The 24,335-nt window shown below is 49.7% G+C and overlaps 1 protein-coding gene across 1 annotated transcript in view; it reads left to right on the forward strand.

Moving 5' to 3' along the window:
• Positions 1–1,288: 1,288 nt before the first annotated feature.
• Positions 1,289–24,335, forward strand: part of NAT8L (N-acetyltransferase 8 like) — a 29,619-nt gene continuing 6,572 nt past the window's right edge. Inside the window, exons 1-2 of the mRNA XM_074587390.1 lie at positions 1,289–1,709; positions 3,162–3,326. Of these exons, the coding sequence (XP_074443491.1) occupies positions 1,376–1,709; positions 3,162–3,326 (499 nt within the window). The 5' untranslated portion in view covers positions 1,289–1,375. The remainder of the gene's footprint in view (positions 1,710–3,161; positions 3,327–24,335) is intronic.

The raw sequence follows: 24,335 nt of genomic DNA on the forward strand, positions 1-24,335 counted from the left end.
GGCGGTGCTTGCAGGAGGAGGCACAGCTGAAGCTTTCAGGGGCGTGCACCTCCCGGGGGGTGCACAGGTGAAGTTTCCAGAGGAGGCACAGCTGCACCCCGCAGGGGCGGTTGCACGGCTGTCACCTGGCAGGGGGAGGCACAGATGAAGCTTTCGGAGGATACACCTCGCAGGAGGGGAGGGGGCGGTGGCGAGAAGCTGGGGGGATTCCGGGGCAGCCCGGCTCCCCCGCCCAGCATCCCCTCGCCCCCGCCCCGTCCCTGCACCGGCCGTGTACGGCGCATGCCTCAGGCAGATGCCGGCCGGTTCCAACCGGGAGAGGCCGAAGCTTTTCGGGTCCTGCGAAGAGGAGGAGCCCGTCCTCCTCCCTGCGCATCCCCCCTCCCGCCTCCTCTCTCCGCCCCGCGGAGGCGGCGGGGCCGGCTGCGCTCTCCGCACCGCGCAGCGGAAAAGTTAACGACCGGGGACGGGGGGCACGGGATGCGGAGCGGGGGTGTGAGATGCGGAGTGTGTGTGTGGGAATTTACTTGGGACTCGGGAGGCGCTGGGGGCAGTGCGGCTGTACCCCCCACTCCCCGCTGCAGTGCGTTCCCGCGCAGGGTGGCCGGAGGGGACGGCCGCCCCTCCGCGCCCCGCGGAGCGCCGCGCTGGGGCTGCGCAGGGACGCGCCGCGGCGGTGAATGACTCACCGCGGAGCAGCCCACGCCGCAGCCCGCCGGGACGCGGTGCGGTACGGTACGGTACGGTACGAGCCACGCCGAGCCCCCCCCCACCCCGATCCCCGCAGCCTTCCGCACCGACTGTTCCAGAAAGCTGCCAGGCGTGAGATGCTTTCGCTGTAAATAAATAAATACGTCCGCTCCCTCCCCCCCCGGCCATGCAGCGGTGTGTGCGGGTAGAGATGTGCGAGCCCCCGGGAGGCGGAGGCCGGGTCGCCGCCACCGCCCCCCGCGCAGCCCCGCGTAAGGGACGCGCCGTAGTAATTTGCAAGGGGCGGTGCAGAGATATGGGGGGGGAGAGGGAGAGAGAGAGAAGGCGTCCCGCCCCCCCGATCACATGGCGACCCCTCGCAGCCAATGCGGGGGGCGCTAGGACCCCGGGGACCGGCGGCCCCCCCCGCCCTATAAATGCCTCTCCAAAATGCAGCGGAGCTCCTTTCTCCCCTCCCGCCCGGCCGCGTCGTTCCGCGACCCGCGCAGCCGCCGCCGCCGCTGCCTGGCGGGTCTCCGTCCCTGCTCCGCGCCCCGCTCCTTCCCCCTCCCCCCCCCTTTTTTTTAATTTTATTTTTTTAATTTTTTTTTTTTTTTTTTTTTTTTTTTTACATATCCCCCCCTCCCGTTTTTCTCCTCCGCCCCCCTCCCCGCGGCCAGGTTGCATGCATTGTCTGTCTCCCAAGATGGTTTGTGAGACCAAGATCGTGGCGGAAGATCATGAGTCAATCCCGGGATCCAAAAAAGACACGATCATTGTTTCTTCCTCCCAGATGTGGCCCTCTTTGGCGGGCTCCCCTTCCTCCCCCCCGCCCCCCCTCGGCTCCCCAAAAGAGGACCCCCGGCGCGACAATGTCTATATCCGCGAATTCCACCCCTCCGAGCAGGAGGTGGTGCGCCGCATATTTTACGAGGGTATCATGGAGCGGATCCCCAACACGGCGTTCAGGGGGCTGAAGCAGCAGCCCCTCACTCAGCTGCTCTACGGGCTGCTGGCGGGTGAGTATCTGCTCCCTTTTGGGGGGGGGGAAGGGGGTCGCGGGGTTGTTTTTTTTTCCCACACCACCTTTATCCCCGCCGCCGCCGTGGGTCTTCACGGTCAGAGAGGCGGGAGGAGCCGGGGACCCGCCGGCCCGGGCGCGCTGCGGCGGTGCGGGGCGGCCGCGGAGCCGCAGCGCTGCGGCGGGGACAGGCGGGCTCCGGTGGGGATGGGGGGGCGGGGGGAGAAGAGCCTTGAGCGTCTGGGGGATGCGCGACCCTGCGCGGGTTTTAAGGGAGGAGAGCGGTGTGGGCGGAAGGAGGGGGGGGGGTGTCGCCGCGTAGGTTGCGCGGGGGTGAGGGTAGAGTCGTCCTTCGAGTTATTCCGGGCCTGGGGTGGGGGGTGGTGGTGGTGGTGCGGTGAAGGGGAGCGGTGCGCGCCTTGCACCGCACCGCGCACCGCACCGCCCCCGCGCAGCACAAGCCGGGGGGCGGGGGGGCTGCCGCGTACCGGCGTTGCTTGGAGACGGCCGGGCCCGCCAGCGGAGCGGCCCCCCCTTTAACACCACCCCCCCCACACACCCCGGTGTGGGGATGGGGGGAACCCCTGCAGCAGGGCCGAGGCTGGGGGTCTCACCTCCCAGAGCCGCATGCCCAAAATAGCGCCTGCAAGGTGCTCCCCCCCCTCCCCCGCCCCGGTGCGAATAATAACGTGCCCCCCTCCCCCCCGTAAATAATTGCATGGAAGCAGGAATCACATGATTAATAATGTGTGCCCCCCCCCCCGAGCAAGCTTTGGGCTGGTTTCTCATGCCCTTGGTGGTTGCAGGCAGGTTGTGCCCCTATACTCTCAGCCAGGGGGGCCCTGTGCTGGAGAGGGACCCCCCCAGCAGGCATTTGGGGCACAGGGGGTCTCAGCCAGTGGTCTCCATGCCGGGGGGAGCCGCCGTCTTGGGGGTGTCCGCAAGGAGCCCCCCAGGTCTTCAGTAGCATCGAGGCGGGCAGGGTGTCTTCCCCGGGAGTCGGTGCTTCCCGTGATGGAAATAGTATTGCCGCAGTGACAAACACATGGCTGCGGAGCGGCGTGCCCGCAGCGTGGCTTTTCCGCCCTGGACGCATTTTGGCCTTGCTGGGGAAAACAAAGCAGGGCCTGGGATGTGCCTGGCCCCAGGTGTCCCCACCAGCCCCTCTCCGGGGGGGGTTTGGTGTGACCTTTTCATGGCATGGCAGCATCATCCCCACCGGCTCTCTCCAGGCACCCCATAAACTTCTCGTGGGTTATCTCGGCATATCGCCGTCACTTAACACGATAATCTCGAGAGCGTGAATTGTGTGTGTACTGAAAATGTGTATTTTGTCTGTGCTTGTTTGTTTGGGTTTTTTTGTTTTTAAATAATGAGTTTGTATTCCGAAATCAACACTAAATTCTCTTTTCTGACAGGTATCGTTTATTTCTCTTCCTTATCTCCATAGTAATATGCTTTGTTGTGACCAAGTCCTTCCTGCTGACCTGCTGTTTGCCCATCTTTCTGATGGGCATGAGGTACTACTTCAGTAGAAAAGTTATCCTCCACTATCTCGATTGTGCGCTGCATACGGACATGTCCGATATTGAGCAATATTACATGAAACCGCCAGGTGAGTATGAATTCCCCGGAGGGAGCCTTCCCCCAGCCCTGCTCGGGGAACATGGCTGCTCCCTGCTGCTGGCGCCTTTTCCTCCTGTCAGCAGCACTGAGCAAACTCAAAAGTCACCAGAATGCAGCTCTTGAGCCATACCAGGCACAAAGTCATCTCTGGGGTTGGATTGGGTTGGGTTTTGCATTTTTTTTTTTTTTTCCTTCCCCCCCCCAAGATGTCTAGTCATCCAAGGCAGCCTCCATCTACCCCCCGAGCGCAGCGCCCCTGAGTCCTGCGGCAGTCCAGGGACCTGGACCTGGGTGCTCGGGAGCACCGAGGGTGGATGATGCTGTTATTTACTGCTGGCAGGTCCACCCCAGCCCTTGCTTCTTGGGCTTTTCTTTTCTCCTTGTGCTTGCTATTAGCTCTGAGAGTGGGAGGAGGGGGAGATGAAAGCCCTTTTAGCCCAAAAGCATAGAGGAATCAGTTTTAGTTATTACGCCCGTTTTCCCATGTTATTCAAGAAGAACCTTCCTTAATGCAAGTGTTTTGGAAGAGGCGCAGATCAGGTATGTAAAGGGATGCTGCCGCATTCGACATAATATGCGTTCATCCATTTGTTACATATATGCATATAATTAAAAATACAGTATCTAACAGTAATATTTGCTTGTTAACCTGTAAAGGATCTCCTAGGTGATTATTAAAAAAAAAAACAAAGTCCCTTCAGAACTTGTTCAGGCAGGGAAGGTGCTATTTCCCTTTCTGTAGGTGTGCATCCATGTTGAGGAGCACAGCAAGGGGATGTCTAGGAGATCATTTGGGGTTTGAGGTTTGCTTTTGGTGGTTGCACAGTGCTAGTTGTGAGCTGGGAGAGCAAAGGCAATGGTGGTAACCCACCGTAGCTATTTCCATCGTCTCGGAGTACCTACTCTGTTGTTTTACTGCGTGACCATGTTTTCGCTGTATCATTGCTGTTCCCCAGGTGTGACAAACCTCTTCCTGGGCACTTTTAGAGGACTCATAGGAAGTACCATAGCCACAAACTTCCCTTTCCTTCACTTCTGATGTGCAATATTACATTTTTCTAATATTATGCTCCTCCTGTAATAAAAATCCACAAATATCTTAAATGCACTTGCTTTAGATGTCATTTCCCATCACAGTGTGCATCTTGCACAGATCTTGTCCCGTCTTGCACGCAGGTTGTGTTTCATTTATGGTGCTTGTTTTTGTAAAAAATAAGTGACGCGTGACTTGTACTGAAAAGCTCAATCTTCATGAAAGGTGGTGTCACAAAAATAAAAGGGCTCGTAGCAGAACATTTCCGAACCTCTGTATTGAGGTTTAACAACGTATTATGTTGGAAAAAGTAGGAGGGGACGCCAGGAGAATAAGAACATGTCATATGGAGTTAATACGTGTTTGAGCTGCATCGCTCATTAATGCTTGGGACTTGTACGGTCACGATTCAGGGCATGGTATAAGTGCTTGTATTTATAACACTAGCATATATAGAAAATAAAGGAAAGGGACTGCAAGGAATGCCCTCGATTTGTTTAGGGTCAGGAATGTAATCCAGCTCAGCTGTGTTGCCAACACGTCTTTGAAACCTTAGCATGGCTTTTGTTTGGTACCTAGAAGGGCTGATTTCAATTTTAGAGCAAGTGTGTGGGCTTTAATTTTTGACAGAATTTAATCATGTGTAATTAGGCTTCTGCCATGCCATAAAAAGCAGATTTATGGGATCGTCGCTGCTTGCTAAAGGTTCTTGATGATAGTGGTGTTAAGCAAGTTGGCTGGAGTTGTAACTAGGTGAAGACCAAAGAGGCTTCGGGGGCTGGGGAGGAGAAGGGCATCCACGGGTCGGGGCTGGCACCACCAGTGATGCCTCTCCATGTGCCATGGAGCCGCATGGTGCTATTTGGTGTAGCTGCGCACGAGGCATGAATCCAGTGTTTCGCTCCTGTTTCCCCCCAAAAATACAATTGCTGGATATCTTCCCTGTAAGAACAGTATAAATACAGTCGTCTTGGAAAAGCCCTGGAGACTTGTGCACTTTGGAGGGTGTCTGTCTGAACTGCGTTGTCTGTCTGACTGTCCGGAGAAAGGCAGTGATGTGCCACGTCGGCGCTGCCCATCACACCCAAAGGACAGAAAAATGACAATAAAACAGCTTCCAGCCCCAAGTTTGTCTTTTATTCGGCTAGTTTACAAATTAGCACGCAGGCAGAAATGATTGCAGTGGGAATGAGAAGGGCTCGTTCTCCTGCGTATTGCTCCAGCTTAGATGTTAGTGAAAGCTTTCTCAGTGAGGTGGAAAGAAATGGTCACAGCCAGGGCAACCAGGTGCAGGGGCCCAGAGAGGCTGGAGATGGCCAGAGCTCAACTAGACAAGTCAAAAAAACCCAACCTGATATACGTGAAGGTTGGCCTGGCTTTAGCTAGGAGTATGGCCAGGCACCTTCTCGCTCCTTCTTTGGGGAAATCCTTGTTTACCCGCTTGAATTTCCAGCATGGAAAATAGGGGAGGGGAGCACTTCTGTGGTGGGTTTATAAATTGTTGTTTCTTAGGGTGGCGAACGCAAAGGTAGAACCACGACCTTTGCATCATGATGTGGCTCACGGCTTCACTGAGGTTTTGCTCTTGGCATCGGTGGTACCCAGGCACGAAAAAGTTGCTTGCAGTGGGTTCCTTATGGTACCCGGGGCTGGGATACCATCGTACAGAGCATCTACAGCAAATGGCCTCTCGTAGGGCAGGTGTCTACAGTGAGGGAGTAATTTAACTACGGAAACAGATCATTCTTGGTAGCTTTGCCAAAGCACCCGCAAAAACTGTGGGTCGGTTTTAAAACTGAGCCAAAAGGACCGGGTCTGCGATGGGATGTCGTAAGCACCCAGCTTGGCGATTAGCATTGAACAGTCCCATGGGTTACATCGTATTATGGTTTTTCTTCTGCCGCTTTTCTGAACCGCTTGCCTCCAAGTTAGTTATTGTTTTAAATTTCCTCTGCTGGGTTTTGTATGAACTGAAAAATATGTGCTGACAGTGATTTTGCAGAAGTACACTAGCCAAAATTTAAATCTTTGTTTTCTCTTGCCTTCCTACACTTACGCCAAGGATCTGGCAGAACATTTGGGCCAGCACTTGACTTCGAGCTCGTACACAGCAGGGTGACTTGAAATTGCTGTTGATTTGAAAGGAATTGTTTGTGTTGAGACCCCTGTGCTGGGGTCTTAAAACATGAGGTTGAATGGTTCAGACACCTTCCTGAGCTCTTTGTAAACTTGCGTTTTTCATTTTAAAATAGCACATATTGGAATTTTCCTTTTTTTTTTTTTTTTTTTTACTTTCTTCTTTTTCATAGGCTATGAAAAAAGGCACGGGGGTGGCGGAAAAGAAGGGAGTTGGATAATGGGCTTAATTGTCAACCAGAGTAACTTCGGCTCTAGTAAACAAAAAAACAAACAAAAAAAAGAAAAACCCAAGGAATTAATTTTAAATAGAGCCCTGCCTCCTGCATTTCTCTACGCAAATAAGATGAGCACAGCTGGAGCTTCTTTTATGGTCTGATGATTTTGACGACTAATCAATTTTACAGTGTCTCTTCAAGCTTCTGTCCCGGTCGGTTGCGTTGTGTATTTTATGCGGCGGTTGGTGTGTTAGAGAGATTCTTGCAAGGCTGAGGTCTCTGCTGGAGACCTGATGGAAACCAGGACTCCTTGCCTCCAATGCAAAATTGCCGCACTCCGAAACGAGCAGGGCTGGGGCTTTGGCTGACGAGCTAGCACGTCTTTCTGGGGTGGTTTAAAGTGTTATCTCCTGCTGCTGGCTGTCCTGGCAGTGTCTGCAAAGGGGTGTGCATACATGTCGTGGTGGTGCAAAGACCTGGTGGTGGTGGGAGCTGGCCTTTGCCAGTGGTTTTGGGTACCAGCGGTGAGCTGGGTGGCTGCATTGCAATGCCCAGTGCCGCAGGGCAGGACGAACAGACAGCACGGACGGGCAACCTGGAGAGCTGCGGCTGCGGGACCTGGTGGAGTCTTGAGGGCATCTGCCTTGCGTAACGCAGCAGATGAAGCCGGAGTGGTTGCTGCAGGAGGTGTCGGGTCGCATTAAACACGCCACGCTGAGAGCTGTGGTTTTCAGCAGTGGCTGCACGTCTGCGGCTCTTGAGCTTTGTGCAGGAGGGTGCTTCTGGTTGCCTTGTGCTGGGAGGGGACATGCGTGTCTGTTCTCCTGCCTCTCTCCAGCAGTGAGCAGAGCCTCCCTGTCCCACTGCCCTTTGTCTCCTGGTACGTGAGGGTGCAGATGAAGAGCCTGCCCTCATATCCCAGTCTCCCTAAGGAAGAGGGGCTACAGGGGGATGGCTCATTAAGGGTGGCACGTTCCTCAGCTGAGTTCAAAGGAGGGATGTCATGCCCTTGCTGGCAGACGTTTTAGGATCACATCCTTCTACAGAAGGGCACCAGTTGGGGTGGGGCTAGAATTAGATTGTGAGGAGGTGAGATCCTGTTTGCTGCTTGTTCTTTTGAGGCATTCCTCACCTTCAGTGAGATGTTTGTGCGGCTAACAAGCAAGTATTTTAATTGTGCTCTTGGATTCATCCCATTCGCTGTGGGTTTGATACCAGAGGGATGGAGTTGAACCCAGGTGTTTGCGAGGTGAGCAGCTGGATGTGAAATGGTGTGGTTCCTGCTGACCCCGCTCAGGGGGTGCCTCCGTGGGTGAGCAGCAGCGAGTTTTGGGGTGCTGGGCTGGTGTGGGGACTGCGGGGAAAATAACAGCGGCCGCCTTAGGAAGAGGTCCTCAGCCTGGGAGCTGCAGTTGCTCTGTGGACCCTTTGCAAGCCGGAGATGAGGGAGATTTCTCACCACCACAGAGCCCCTGGGCAGAGGGGTGGTCCTCAGCCCAGTTCATCCACATTCTGGGTAGTGCTTAAGCTGCCAGATAAGCAGGAGCTCCGCTGCCCGCTGATAACATTGTTTGGAAAGAATAGAGCAGCTCTTGCTTTGCAAAGAAAGGGCTTAGTTACCTGATGCTGGGAGAGGGCTCAGGCTGCTGCTTCCCAGTGGAGGAATGTGTTTTCCGAGAGCCCTGCCCCGCTAGTGGTGCCCGGAGAGGCAGCTGGAATCTGAAGCATCCCTATCTTCAGCATTTCTTCCTGGCTTATGTAGCTCCCTGACCTCATGTATCTGCCAAACCCCTGAGCTGGCTGTCCTGTATTGGGATTTTCACGCGTGCCTCTCCTCACGCATCACATGGCGGCCTTGAGGAGCCCAGCGTGGGGCTCGGAGCTGGAAAGCCTAGGGGAGAGGCTGTGTCCTTATCTCTGCCTCGGCGTTTCCCAGCTCTGCTCCCCACCACTGCTGGGAACTGTGGTCAGGTCTCCTCCTCAGGCGGCGGAGGGTCTGTCCCGTGGGTGTTTCACGTGCTGGCATCTCCCTGCAATTCAGTGAAGGTGCTTCAAGGGACACGATCTGCACATCAGAGAGGTCCTACAGGATTAGGGTTAGAGACCTTTAATATATTTTATAGTGGGAGGTATTACGTCTGAAAGTATTTCTGAGGCTGGCCTCCTGCGAGAGGGGCGGTCAGGGATGATGCTGATGCTTAGCAATTTTCAGTGTTGCTTTTGGGTTTCTACAGCTTGGTGGTGCTGGAACTGCCTGGTTTGGCATTTCTCATCTCCATGTCTGTCTTGAGCCTAGTTGGGAACCGACAGGAGAACAAACTCATGGAATCATAGAATGGTTTAGGTTGGAAAGGACCTTAAAGATCATCTAGTTCCAACCTCCACATGTTTCCAAATGTGAGAGAGGTGCTTTGTCCAGCATTAGTAATGGACTGAAACACCCGCTCAGTGGCCTGCAAGGTCTTTCTGCCCCACAAACCCATCATTCTTCAGAGTTATTTCCACTTTTAGGGGGTTCAGATCGTGCCAAGTAGAAGAGCAGTGCTGTCAGCCAAGGGTTGGCAGGCAGGAAAGCTGAAATTGTCTGAAAGCGGAGCAGCCTGGGGGACTCAGGGCTGTGCCATGCACACAAATGGGATAAGCACGTTCATGGGCAAGTGGCTGCAGCCTTCCCCCCTCCCTATTTATGTATTCCTGGAGCAGGAACATATGTACAAACCCAACGTGTGTTTCCGTAAGACAAAAAAAGCTCTCACTTCAGATGCATGAGCTTTGGCACGGTCCCATGTCACAATTAGATGAAAACAAATTTGATAGTAAACTTTGCAGAGCAGTATAACCTATTTTTTTTTTCCTCCATGCATTCAAAAATTCTCTGTAAAGGTAGTCCCTAATTGCCATGACTGTCAGTTAGTGCAGCGGTATTTAAGTTGTCGCCATGACTGTGTGGATACGATGCTTCCAAACGTAAGCTGTGCCTGCAGGTATTTAAAAACCCCGGTACATGCAAGTGCTGTTCATTAATCTTCAATACAAGAAGTAATAAGTTGTGTAAATTGAAGATCAGTAGTTTTTTAGGCACAGTTAACTTCTCAAGACTGTCAAACACAAGCCATGCCGGGACTTATGAACGTGAAGAGGGCAGGAATGGGAGGCATTCTGGGTGTTTTCTGTCTCTGAGTAATTTTTTTTTTTTAGCGTTTTCTCTGGTGTTGGATGTTTTCTGCCGTGGTTGTGTGCAATTTCTCATGAATGTCTTAGTGAATAAACCTAAAAAGGACTGCAGAATTTTCTCCACGAGTTTAAATGCAAACTAATTACTCTTATAAAGGTTTTTTAGTTGCTATTCCTTCTCTCTCGCTTTCTTATGAATGGCCAAGATTTAAAACAATTACCCAGGAGTCATTCAGGTTTAGATTTTCATAATAGCCTAAATTTAGGCTCCATGTCAGGTGTTTAACTAGTGTCAAGGGTTTTAAAAGTACAAAGCTTTGAGCCCCTCTTGACACTGAATTTTGGATGGAGGAACATGAACTGAAAAATCTTATTCCCAAGCCCATTATTATATTATGTTTAGTATTATATTTAGCCTCTTAGGATTATTCAGGAGCATCTGTGGTCACGTTGGTTTCTGCCAGTGTGTGCAACCAGCGGCCCCAATACTTCAGAAATTATCAGTCGGTATTGCTCTCTATCTTAAGTCCTCTAAATACATCTAAAAAGCAGTTTTCAGCGTAAAAGCTTGAATGCATGGCCTGGTTTTTCAAGAAGACTGTCCATTCAAAAGGTTTCCAAATTTCAGAGCAGATTTCTGAAAATTGCATGTTCCTTTGGTGGGCTCACATCTTTATTCAGGCAGGTTGTATTTAATTACCCGGGGTGGGAATGGCTGGCAGGGCTCGGAGCAGCCGCGAGCCCCTGGTGGGCTCCGGGAGCTCGAGGAGTTGTTTATCAGGATTGCAGAGCGTGCGCAATATTTTGGTAACGCAGTGCTGGAGATCCGTTACAAATAATCGCGCGTTTGATGCTGCTCCCTTCCAGACTAAAGCAAAAAGAGAGACTTTGCAGAGCGTTTTGGCAGTATCTGGTTCTGCACGGAGCCGAGGGATGTATGGGCCTTTGTTGTTGCTTTCCGCATCAGCAAAACAGGGAGCTTCAAAGTATATTTTTAGATATTTTTTTTTCCCTTTTATTCCCCCCCCAACTCCCCGCAGGAAGCTGAGGAATCTTTTTCTTTTCCTGACAGGTGGCTAATGAAAGCAGTCTTAAAGGGAATCCAAAGATACCAGCGTGTCTTACCTAGTTTCTATTCATAAATCTATTATTTGTAATCAAATAAGAAAGCGGTTTGGGGGATTTTTTTGTTTGGTTGGTTTGGGTGGGTTTTTCTTTTGCTAAGAGCCAAGCAGAATCACCAAGCAGCCCTCGTGCCTTTTATTAAGGGTGCATCAAAAATAAGTTCATAGTGGTCTGGTTAGAGACAGGTACAAGTTGTGGTATCTGTTACAGTTGGCTTTGAGCCGTTCTTTTAAGTCATCTATTGACCCGTTGGACCCCGGCAATCAATTAAGTATTCATGAAAGCATATATGGTATCATTTATTGTCCTCTCTAACTCTTTGACAGGTGTTTCTTTGAAGAACTGGAAATGTCATTTCTTACAGGACAATTCTAAAATTTGGACCTGGGACTCCCATGGTTTAGTGCCAAGCTGGGTTTCTGCTTTAAAATGGGATCCTGTGAGCAAAAGGAGACTTTGCGGAATTAGTTAACAGGAAACATGTATTACAGGTGTATTTTTAAGTGGCCGTGTGAGATATTGCTATTTAAAATTGGATTTACAACAGTGTAAACACTAATAGAAAAATACAATGCATTAGTCGCATGTTAGCGTTTACTGCTTGAAATGATAACTTGCAAGTAATATTTGTCACTTAAAATTCACGTGCTGCTTCTAGGGTTTATCCAAGTGGCAAAACTGGATACCAGAGGTTTTATGAGAAAATGATTTTTCAGTTCAGGAAGTGGAAAATAAAAGGGAAGGGTAGTTTTCATCCAAATTAAGCTGGTTTACTACTCCCTCTCTGTTTTTTCACTGTTAAGAAGCAAACATATGTATTAGTGGTGGATGTAATACATTTTCAAGCCTGAAACGAAATCATGGGTTCTGTTACAGGCTTCGTTAAGAAGCAAAGGTCAGACCCAAGTATATATTTAAAAAATGCAGAATATGGTAGAGTCATGTTACAATTAATGTTTGCCACCTGCCAGGCAGGTCCCTCTTTTCTTCTTTGCATGGTACTATTAAATCTATACTGAGCCAGCGCTGGGACCACCTGGATCCCAGGCTCTGTTTAAGTTATATATTTAGGCATTTTATACCAGAGGTGGTGTCGAGGGGAACCATCTCCCAGGTCCCGGCAGCTGGGACATCCCCTGCGACCCCGGGGAGGACCGATCTGTGCGTAGGTGTCTCTGCCAGCAGTGCTGGGGGATGAGCCGTGCGCAGGATTGGTGCCAGCCTGGCTTTTGCCCGCGTTTTCCTTCCCAGATCTTTGGTGAATTCAGGACAAGCGTGTAAATTGTTTTGAATTGGCAAAACTGCATTTTTTAAGTAAGCTACTTGCCTAGATTTATCCTCGATCACCAGTAATTGCTATACAAGCTGCTCCTACTCTCTCTTGCCAGTGTGCTTGAATCCTGACTTGGAAACCAGCATCAGAGATGCGAGCTTATTTGCTTTTTACAGTCGCAGCTCTTGGTCTCTGCGCTGACGCTGCTAATTGAAATGGGGGGTGATGGACCAGCTGTCCAGCCATGAATGGCGCCTCAGTGCACCTCACATACAACACTCATTTCAACAGCTATCGGATAATAACATCTACTATTGGGGACCAATAGTGGTTCCTTGAATTTATTTTTTTTCCATTTCCGCCCCCTGCGTCTTTCCCCTGCCACAGCAGTTCTGTATCCCACTTTTCCAGCCTTGTATCAAATTGCAATATTTGCATTTTTTTTCTCCTTTGAATTCTGCTTGGTTCTCTTGTCCCTCCCAATTCTCCGGTGGGTTTGTCTGGTCTGGTTCTTGCTTCATTCATCACGTCTGGCATTTCCCAAGAGTGGTGGTCCCCCACCCAGCGTCCCTCTCTGTATCTCTCTGATCTTCCCCTTCCTCCCATTATGCTTTTAAATGTATGTCCCTTTGCTCAATTTCATTCTATAAGTACTTTCTTTTCCTCCTGAGTTTGTCGTTCAGATATTTTGCATGGTGAGCCCAAGTATTTATTTTTGTTGGTAGAATACTCAGAATAACAAAGATGAGAAAATAAATAGAAGTCAGCAGCATGAGGATATTGTGTCTGCTAAGATGAAAACAGAGTGTGTCAGTGCACAAACCCACGTGTTGGTGATGGTGGGGAGAGAACATTTTGCCTAAAGGCAAATGAGCTGCCAACAACAGGATTTCTTACACCTTCTTTAAACCATCTGACCTGCATCGCTCCCAGATGGGTCTGGGCGCAGCCTATTGATCTTTTCCACTATGATTTTTCCTATAAACCCCATTCTTCCCATTTTAATAGGATGTATGAAATCATTATTACAGTCAGAGTACAGCAAAAAAATTTTCATTTGCTGAGATCAGGGCTTTTTGTTCTTTTTTTGGAGGTGCCAAATCTGTTCATCCTCCCTGGAACGAGATAACAGCATCAGAAACACTGTGTAACACTTCTAGTGGGAATCCAGGGAAGACCTAAATCTGTAATCTTTCAATTTAAAATAATGTTAAATAGTAGAACTGCAAAGAGAAGCTTTTGAAAATAGCCCGGTTTGGAGCACCTGCCATTTGTAAGTGCTAAGCAATTTTGGATGATGGTTAGTTAGAGACAGAGCAATAAAAGCATGGCAGATACTCCACTTAACAGCAGTGAGAGTCTTGGTAAAGTCCTTGTTATTGGAATTACATCGTTAGTGGTGGGATTTCTTAGAAAGGGGGGGGGGGGAAGTTACTGTATGAAAGGAATGCTAATGAGATATTTCTTAAAAATCCAAACTGTTTAAAAGGGGTATTTGTAAAACACCTTTTCAAGCTTTTGCTGTCTGTAAAGTCAATTAGATTCACTTAATGGCTATGAAAATATACATCTGCTGTGATTTCAGAACCTGCAAATGTTCAGAGGATAACATCAAGCTGTGCCTCTCGGGCAGCGATTTTCATTTGGGAATAAGCCATCATCAGGTTTTACGGGGCTTCTTTTGAGCCATCGGTAGTCTGAAAAGCATCAAAGCATCTGCAAGGATTCTTGAGAAGTGGGAACATTTCATGGATAACTCAAACAGCTAAAGAGGATTTCAGTGACATTCTAAAAAAAAAAAAAAACCCTCACAAAAACACTCCCCACATTCACTGAGACTGAATTCTGGGACAGTTTGACTTAAAGATTCAGTGGAGCATTTGCTTTAACTTAATCATGGGCTTAAATCCATCCCGTGTCTCTTGTTGGGAGTTTAGCGAATGCTATGGGGCATCTGTCAGTACAGGCCCAAATGCTCTTTTGATATTTGCAGGAGACTTGTGACGTAAATGGGAAATGCAGTGATGGAGTAAACCATCGAGTTTGCTATGTGTGTGCTCTAGCTGCCTGCAACATGAATTTGTGATGTTTTAGGGAAAACTGGTGCATCGGAAGGAGGGGTTGTTGCAGCCGTGAACCTGCTCTTAATTATGTTCTTTTCTGCCCTGTCTCAGCGTTGTGTATGGGGGTTTAGTGTTATTTAGTGTTGCCTTCGTAGCTGAGAAAATCCAATGGATCCTCAAAATACTGCGTTTCTAGCCAGATTCGTGTGGATTTGCATCTCTCCTGGCTCTGGTTGCTGTAGGTGCTGTTCATACTTGTAAGTTGATCCCCTTTCTGTAGGTACTCGGTGAACGAGCGTGCCACAGGCTGATAGTACAGGGCACGAAAGTGTCTGCTTTCACAAGCCCTTGGCAGACTGCCCTTCATTTCCCACGTGTCTCCCCAGCCAAGTGAGAGTCGGCCTGTCACGTGCTCACTCCGTTGATTTATTTTGCAAATTTCTTTCAACCCCCTGGCTCTCATTGCCTGGTATTGAGGCTGGGACTCGAAGGAACCCCACTCGTGGATGTAGGATGCAAGACGTTGATAGAGGGTCATCACAGGAGATCTGAGAATAACTGGATTAGGTTTTTGTAGGGACTTTTTGGCCAGACTGGTCTGGCATGGTAGTCTGAGCACGAGACAAAGAGGTGGGTTTTTTTCTTTCTTAATTTTAGAGATGTAGAGATTGACACATGTAATTTTCATTTTTTGTTAATTCATCATCCACAACAGGTCCGTTGTCTGTGCCCAGCCTGACAGATGTTCATGTATTTATGGATGTAGAATTTTCTTTTGCTGCCACATTAAATAAATGTACTAGTTTCAGTCTGGAGTAGTGGAATTCAGTAGAATTACACCCAAGGCACATTGGCCTTGGTGTACTGGAAGAGAGATGTAGAAACACGTTGTTTTGAACAACAGCGAGGCGTGTTTCTGCACCATGGCAGTGCTCTGACTTTGCACAGGGCCTTGCCACCGGTTTGCTGAGAGTTAAAAATTGGAAATGGTGTGTGGGGATGAAGGCTCGGACTGCTCAGGAGGTCTTGGTGGGGTCTGCAGCATGGTGGGTGGAAAGAGACAGTACCGAGGCTTTGTAGAGGACTTTAATTTTCATTACTTTGGTGACAGAAGGAAGTGAAGTCTTGACCAAGTGTTCACCCTCCTTGCTGTGTAGGGCTCCAGCAGAGCGAGAGGGTGGGGGGGAGTCGGCATACACAGGTGGGGGACACTGGAACAACTTCCCACCAGGGCTTAGTTTGGCTCAGTTAGGTATAACAGCCCTTCGGGGATTAAATATTCACAGTAAATCTGGAAAAGAGAACTGCAGGCAAGAAAAGTGTTGCTTTACAGTGGGAGCCTGGGGTGGGGTAGCTGTGGGGAGATGGTACCTGGAGGGCAGTAGGTTGCCTTCACAGGCTCCTCCTGCTGGAAAAAAGCCCGTGTTTATTTTCAAGGAGAGATTGCCCACTGCACTAGTGTCACTGGGAGTCCTGCCTGACACAACAGCCTGATTGCCTCAGAAAGTCTGAGGACCCCCAGACACCATCTCAGGAGGGGCTCAGCATCTCCTGCAGGCAGACTTTCCAAGCACAGGGGGATGGGAACACAGCAGTACCCCCGTCTGCAGACTCTACCTGACCACCAGAGTCACCACCCACCGTGTTGATTGGCTGAGGATTGGGTTGAAGGTGTGAGAAGGTGCAAACACCAGGAGGTGCCTGCAGCTGTCAACGGGTCAGGTTCAGCCCCACAACAGCACAGAGAAATGCCTCAGGGTCCAGTCCCATGTGGTGGGGTGAGCGCCTCTTTCCCTGCTCTTCCAGAAGAGGACAGGGTGGTTGCTATGGTGTAGAGGAAGAGCCATTGCTGGAGGAAGGCCTCTGCTGTTTAAAAGGTGATGGTGTTAAAAGCACTTAGGGAATAGTAGGAAGGTTTGCTTCTGGAGAGGTTTGCTAGTTATTTATTCATTTATTTATATGGGTCAGGAGTTGCATTTGCTGCAAACGGACGCATCAGTCCTGTCGCTGCCCCTAGCCTTGAATGTCAGAAAGGCACGGCAGATCCCCTTTCCAAGGGAAAGGCCTTGTTTCTTGGCATGCTGCAGGTGGAAATTGCTTTTTAAAATTTTTTTAATCGCCTTCCACGCCATAGTGAGCATCTCCACAGAGACACTGTGCCGCAGGGCAGAGAGGCTGTGGGTTTGGTTGGTTGACCCAAGCCTGATTCTCCTTACCAGCTTCATTATCGTTTCAGTTCCCCTGTTATTGTAGTCTACTTCTTACCCAGAAGTTAGGGGAATAGGTTTGACCTGTTGGTTGGGGGGCTCATACTAACAAGTCAGACAGGGTTGGTCCTGGTGAGAAGCACCCAAAGAAGCGCCCTTGGCGAGCGTCTGGGGGGGACAGAGGTACTGAGCTGTGCTTCAGTGCCACCCTTGCTCCTCACATCTCGAGCTCCTCCCAGGCCGTTGCAATGGATTTGGGGGGCTTATCTCCTTGTGTCAGATGGTGGCTATTCATGTGCTGTGGTACTGATGGGGTGAGTTGGTCACAACTGATTATAATTGGCATCCTTGTTGGACGCACGAGCTCTGGGAAAGGTGTGTTTATGTAAGCATCGTTTCAAGCTGCTGTGCTAGAAATAGGAGTAAGTATTTATTGCTTGCAAGAGGCTCAAGGAGATCAAGCCACGTATTGCTATGTTTGCGGCCTTTCAGTACTTAAAGGGGGCTTATAAGAAAGATAGGGACAAACATTTTAGCAGAGCCTGTTGCAATAGGACAAGGGGTAATGGTTTTAAACTAAAAGAGGGTAGGTTCAGACAAGATAAAATTTTTATGAGGAGGGTGGTGAAACACTGGAGCAGGTTGCCCAGAGAGGCGGTAGATGTCCCATCCCTGGAAACATTCAAGGTCAGGTTGGAGGGGGCTCTGAGCAACCTGATGTAGTGCAAGATGTCCCTGCTTATTGCAGGGGGTTGGACTAGGTGACCTTTATAGGTCCCTTCCAACCCAAACTATTCTATTATTCTATGTACCAACTGAATTCAACCTGTAGTTTGTACCAAATCTATGCCCTGAACCTTTTCTTTTTTCCCCCCTGTCTCCTTCTATGTTGAGTAATGAATTCTTCGCCGTGGTTTCAGAGAAAACATAACTCCTTGTGACTGCTGTTTCACCCCTGTAGATTATTAATACAATGGAAAGTTAGAGGTCGGGGAGGTTTGATTCATTGCGTTAGCAACAAGGTAGGATTCTTATGAAACTCAAGTCATCTGCAGAAAGAAAGGTTTTTGAGTGCAACAGAGTTGTATTTATTGCAAGTTTTAGGAGAGTATCGTGGTAGCTTCTCTTTGCCATGCAGCATTTGGTGAAATGCAGTCCCTGTCCATCAATTCCTGGTATGCCCCAGGAAGGAAAACAGAGGAGTTGTCCTGGAGTCTGAGACTTCTCTGGTCAGTGTTTCTGCACCATAAAAACTGCAAACTGCTATTCGTCATTATTGCTCATCGGCTGCTGTGGTAGTGAAGTCCTCCTTCAGAGGCTTTTGAGGACAGCAGGAATGTGCTAAGGGAGTAAGAAAACCCATGTTCAGAACCACTGAAACATGCCGTGCAGCACGTTTTGGCTGAATATAGTCATCCTTTACGTGACTTACAATTGAATATTGTGCTGTCGCCCTTTTCGGTCACTTCTCTGCCTTACAGACGTAGATTTGAGTGTGTTTGCAGAACCAGTCAGCATCTGCACCAGCGTTTGGGGAGCCCCATCCTGTGTGTTGGGATTATATGTTGTAAAATGCAGTTGATTACCTGCTGGAGGTGACCTATTCCCAGCACCACCGTCCTTGGTGCCCCTGAAAGTAATGTAAGCAATGTAGTCCTGTTCGGGGGATTTTTGTCTGTCGCTTTTTAAATATGCGAATGTCTTTAGTCCCTCCCTTTTTGCTGTAGGTAGGTGATCTGGCTGTACGGTAGGGGAAGCACCTCTCAGCCTTGTTTTTGACTCTGATTTAAAGAGCTTGCACACATAGATGGGCTATTCTGTCCTAGCGTGGCGTTACGTCACGCCCTAAGTTTGAACCTGTATCTTGGATGCAATTCCTCTTGCCTGCCTTGTTCCTGGCTAAAAGTAGTTGTGTGTAGGCTCTTGCTACGGTCACTTGCAGAAGAGGGGCTCTCCCAGAGGGTGACTCACCTTAAAGGTTGTTGACCTCGGTTAGAGCAGCATAAAACTCTGTGGAAGTCCTTGTAGAGCTCAGAACTGCATTTATTGTTTAACCTTAAGTAAACGTAACATTAGTTTCTCCCTTTGCTGTGAAGCATTTGGTGCAATACCTGTGTAGATACAGGCACTTCTGCTGAACTAAAGGGAGTCTTGGCTAAATTTAGACCAGACAAGTAATGATGGATGGCGAAAATAAGATCGATTCTGTCCTTTTTCCCCAAATGATTTATGGCTCAGCCAACTGCTAAGCTAAAGCAAAGTCATTTGATAATTATTGCTCGGTGCTTTTTTACAGTAATGCATATGAAGTAAAAGTCAGCCAGAAAATAACGAATTCTAAAACATCCAATAATTGTAGATTTTCCTTTTTTTTTTCAGTATTTGGAAGTGAAAAGTGCTGTAATGCAAGTTCAGTACCTTTCTGAAAGCAATAAAGCCATATAGCGAAAGATTGACGCAGAAGATGGAGACTGAGCCTTAACAATGTCCTTTTAAGGAGCTGGCTTAAAACACAACCAGCAACACGTTTTATCTTGTAAACTAATTTGACTAAGGAGGAGCTGATTGTAACATCAGTCTTTTGGAGCAGTTTCTGGGAGGATGCAGGCTAGAAAAGCTGGCAGAAGGGCATGATTTCTTTTTTTTCCCCTTTAAACTTCTAACTAAAAACCGGTATAAATTCTAAAGTGTTGGTTTACTTAAGGTCTGACTCTGCAGTTGATAGGCTTAGTGTGGATTTTGGATGCATAGGGAATATCTACTCTGAAAGTACTTTAAATACTTTTCTCTGGCTTTGTTCATTTGTGCAGACCAGTCCATTCTGCTGAGCCAGCTCCATTGAGCTGGGACTCACCATCCAGTTAGCCGCGAGGACAATGCCGGGCCAAAATCGCATATTCTAGTCTTTATCCGCTCCTTTAAGCTATTTAATTCTTTGCTTATCGATAACAATTGCTCACACGCAAAACACACAGACAATGCCTGGTTTCTCAAACTGTGCTTTCTCTTGATGACCCAGCAGGTAGACCCCAATTGCTAAATCGGTGGTTTTGTCTCTCCTTTCTCTGTAGCGTGTCCTTCTTTTCAATAGTGGAGAGCAGAGGGATGGACCAGGCTAACCATGCCCTGATAACCAGGGGACTTCTAATCCCACATAACTGCTTCTGCAGCTTTTTCTTGAACAGTTGTTATACGTTGACTTTATTACAGTCTTTGCTTTTCAAGGTGCATCACGGCCAGCAAAAAGAGCCAGATAGAAGATTTTTAAAGTCCTGCTGATGCACTTCTTAATATAGCACCCTCTGAAATGTGCTGGATGTCTTTGCCCTGTCTGTGGCATCGCCTGGATTTCTAGATTTCTAGCTGTCTCATCAAAAGCCTGTTCCTGAGACATGTCAAGCGCTTCCCAGGGCTTTGCTGAGCTCCCCTGGTGCTGTCACGCACGGAGACACTCCTGGCCCCGTGGGACTGAAGCCTGTCTGAAAAATCAACCTGTGAAATGCTGACATGGGGTGTGGCCGCTAACAGCTTGTGTTGATTCAGGCTGGGTCCTCCTGAAGCTTTACAGCAGTAAGGTGCATGTGCAGGAGCTGTCATGTAGGTGCTTCAGAGGAACAGGGTGAGGTTTAAAGCAAAGGTTTTAAGAAGATGAGAAACGCCTGCTGGGTTACATCCCCAGCGGTGACAGCAGGAGATGCTGTTTAGGACCAAACCTGGCCAATTTCTGAAGTCTGTTTGCTGCAGAATGTGGTTTTTCTCTTCTCTGGTCAAAATATTAGAGTGAAAGTAAACTGTAGCCAGCTGTCAACATCTTTGGGGTTTTCCAGGGGCTTTGACACCCCAAAACAGAATACCTGTGATAAAGTAGCTGGGTGCTCTTGAGTATGGACCAGCTCCATCAGGAAGTGTGGTGCAGGAACTGATGAAAGTCAGTACTTGTGCTGTTATTCTAAATCGGAGCCCCACCAACCTTTCCATCCTCGGGTGAAGGTAAAGCTGGGCTGCAACAACACCTCCCTGTGGGACCGGCACCTGGGCAGCAAGTGCTGCTGCTCCAGGTTTATCAGCAAGGGCACATTACAGCATATACCAGTATGAATCCAAATATGCTTTTGGGTTTACACAGATGTTTAGGCCAGCTGTTGCCTGCAGTCCAAAACCCCTTCAGCCCCCGTGTCTCATTTTGTGCTCGGGTTTATTGGCTGCAGAGGCCACCTCTAAATTCCTGTCCCCTGGGGTGGTTTGAGACCCGTTGCTGTTGTGGGTCCTGGTCAAGGTGTTTCTGGTAGCGAACACGCATGGAACCACACTGTGGCCACGTTGCAGGTCAAATGCTGGATGTCACCGTCATCCCACCCGATCCCCTGCTGATTGCAGCTTTGGAGGCTTTGCCTGAGCTTTGAGGTGATTGCAAGTAGCTTCAGCCCTTGCTAACAACAACAACGACGACAAAGGTGAAAGCAGGGATGGCAAAGAAGGTAGATGAGGAAGTAGCTGAGCTGGTTGCTGGGAACCAAATCATCTGTCTCTCTTCATGCTGTGTAGGTGATCTCATTGCCTGCTGCCCAGATGCCCCATGAATCACGGGGTGTCACCCACCCTCGGCATATAGATGCGCTGCCCTCTGCTCTTCCAGCAGGGAATTATTTATAATGGGGCAATGAATCCTGCGGTGGTAGGTTATGTGGAGTTATTTATGGGAAGGAAGGGGTCCCGCAGCATTTCTAATTTCATGCATGAATAATTCTTGTGCGTCTGTGACATTTTTTGCCCTCCCCCCGCCTCTCGCCGACCCCTGGGCTTTGTCTGGTGTGGAGGGATGCTCACAGGTGTCAGGAGTGTTGGAGTCAGGGTCTCTCACATCTGGTCCGGTTTCCATGGCCATAAACTACTCTGAAATGCCATCGTTTTTGTAGGAGCCCTCCAGGAATGCCTTTTAACTGAAGTCAAGTGTAGAGTCATTAGCAGAAGTTGTGGGAGCTGTTAGGCAGCCCTGCTTGAAGCCAAGGGGAACTAGAAAGGTGGAAGGGAGAGAAACTCAAACACGGGAAAGGTGGAGGTAAGGAGAGATAATAGGATAATAATGTGCTTCATAAACACAGAAATAAATCCCACCCCATCCTGGCTAGCTGAGCGGTTGCAGTCAGTAGCAGGTAGAGCTGTTGCCTGTCCTTGGTTAGTCCCTGTGCCCGAGCTGCCCATGTCTGTGGCTGGGCGGCAGCCGATGTGCCGCGTCTGTGCCCTGAACTCCTCCCGCCGGCAGCATTCATATCACGGCAGCCGCCCTCTCCCCAGAAGAGGCTCCTTTCTGCTGTGACACTGATGTGACTGGGCTGGTCTGCCCCGCGTTTCGCTGAGGGTGCAGGGGAAGGAAGAGGGAGAGTTGCCTCCAGTGCCGAGTCCCTCTGCTCCCCCTTCAAAACCCAGACAGGATAAAAGGGCAGGGATTTAAGTGGCGTCAGCAATACACAGCCACGGCACAGCCGGCTTTGGGCTGGGGACTCTGTCCACTCGCTGCTGCACACAGCCTGTCTCGCTTAAAGTAATGTATATAAATAGTGCTGGCAGGAAGATGGGCGAGACATTGAACTTCGGGGCTTTTTACTCTGGTATCTATAAATAAGCAATAATTGCACAGGACTATGTCCAGCACAGGACACCCCCTGGTTCCCTCTGTACCACCTTGCTGGGACCGCCCCTGCTTGGCAGAAAGGGCTGCCGCGCTGGCCAAAATCGCACCGGAAGATGGCACTGGATGCTGAACAAGTGACTCCAAGGGCAAATATTTAAAGCCTCATGATGTGACAGCGTGTTGCGTTTCCTCTCTCCTGGTATTTCTGCGCAGGTGGTGTTGCACCGGGCTATGCCGCAACACATCACCGGGTCGCAGGGAGGAGTTTGGGGGCATTCAGATCTCTAGGATTAGCAAACCTGTCACTTCTGGCCAAGCTTTTATGTAGGTTATATTAAGAGCAAGGGGCACAGATTGCTGTGTTATGAGAAGCACAGGGCTGATTTTAGGGGGGCTAGTTGTTTGGGTTTTTTCCTCTTTTTGCCCCTTCCTAGCAGCTTGGAGGAAAATCTCGGCTGGAGAGGGAGGTTTCCCCTGGGCGGGATGCTGCTGCTCCCAGCAAATCCCTGAAGACACACACTGGGCCTGTGGGCAGCCTCCATCCCCTCACAGAGCTCACACCTGGCCTGGCCAGAGTTTGTCTTGATATCTGCTTGCTTTTCTCACGGTGACCAGTCCTCGGATGCTTTCCTGGCTCTGCTGTAAGCACACAGGGGAGCTGGTGTTTGCCTGGCAGGTTCCCGGCTGCTGAGCGGCTCCGCTGGTCCCCTCATCTGGATGGTGCTCTGAGGCTGTCACCCAGCACAGCTTTGAGCTGGGAGGGGAATCGCTCACATTTGCACGGCTGTAACATGCTAAAGCAGAAACGAAATCACAGCCTGTGCTTGAAGTGACATTGCCTTGGGAAGTTGCGTGTCTGTCTGGAAACTGTGTTCCACAAATAACCCTCAAAGAGTTAATAAGAGCTCTGCTGTGGGAGACAGCAATGCCACCCTCGAAGAAAGAGGGAAGAGAAGGGCCTGCCTCTGGGCAAGGTTTCCATACTTGCCCTTTGCTGAGCTTCCGAGGAAAAATCCTTCCCATAGGGATGCAACCCCACAAAATGAGCACCAGCAGTTGGTGATGGCCACAGAAGCTGCTCTGTCCTCTCTCTCCAGCCCTGTGGAAAACAGGGATAGGCTTTACCTGGCTCAGCCCCTCACCGCCCCGGTGCGGGGGTGTCAGCACAGGGGAGGACCCAAGTGTGTGTTCAGGATGTTTTGGGGCGGCAGAGCTTTGCTTGCTCCTGTGGAAATGCTAGAATTTACTAGAAAACAATGGATTTTAAAAATACCTGGCAGACAGAGCTTTGCTTTGTTGGAGTAACGCGTGCTGTTAAATTCTTGGTTTTGGGGTAGCAATCCTCGAGCACTCAGGGACTTGGGAAAGCTGAGGGAACTTGCTATAGTCAATCACGCAGGACTCGTGCTGGTGGGGAAGGCTGATGTCTCGTTTCCCCGCTCTCCTCTAGCAGCACTCTCTGCTAGTGCTTTTGGCTCCAGTCTTTCCACCCATCCACCCACTGGCCTTTTATTCACCGAAGGGTGTAGAAGAATTTGCAGCAAAAATAAATGAATTTATTTTCACCCACCATCCTCGTCGGCTGCGTGGGGGAGAGCTGTGCCGCTCATGACGGCGGAGGCGAGTGGGAGAGGAGGCCTGCAAGCACAGCTGGGGGCTCACACGGCGTGTCCTCCTTGGGCAGGAGCTGGCGGTGCTTTGGGTGGAGGATGAGCAGCACGGTGCCACCGCTCCGGGGAAGTCCGCAGGGCGTGGGGCCAGCAGCGGTGTGTGGAGTCTGAGGGCAGCCTGCGCTGCAGGAGAGAGGTGGGTGGATTAGAAGAATGCTCTCTTTTGGTCCTCAAGAGCTGGGAACCATCCTTAAATTTCAAGCAGAAAGACACCGCCATCATGTGCGCTCTCAGACCCTGGGTGCCATTAGCTGAGGAACCACGTCTGATCCTGCTGGGTTACTCTGTGTGTTTCTTTTAGTAATTTCACTATTGCAACAGCTCTTTCTGTGCCCAGTAAACAAAATACCTCTTAAAAGATGGCGCTGTAGGAGCAGGAGGCTTTGCAGTGGTGAAGACTGGGTTGGTAGACAGGTGCATGGTTTGAGTAACTCACTGGTAAGTTTGTTTGTTGCCGAGAGTATGGA

The sequence above is a fragment of the Larus michahellis genome, chromosome 5, assembly GCF_964199755.1.
Source record: "Larus michahellis chromosome 5, bLarMic1.1, whole genome shotgun sequence".
NCBI classification, from domain to species: domain Eukaryota; kingdom Metazoa; phylum Chordata; class Aves; order Charadriiformes; family Laridae; genus Larus; species Larus michahellis.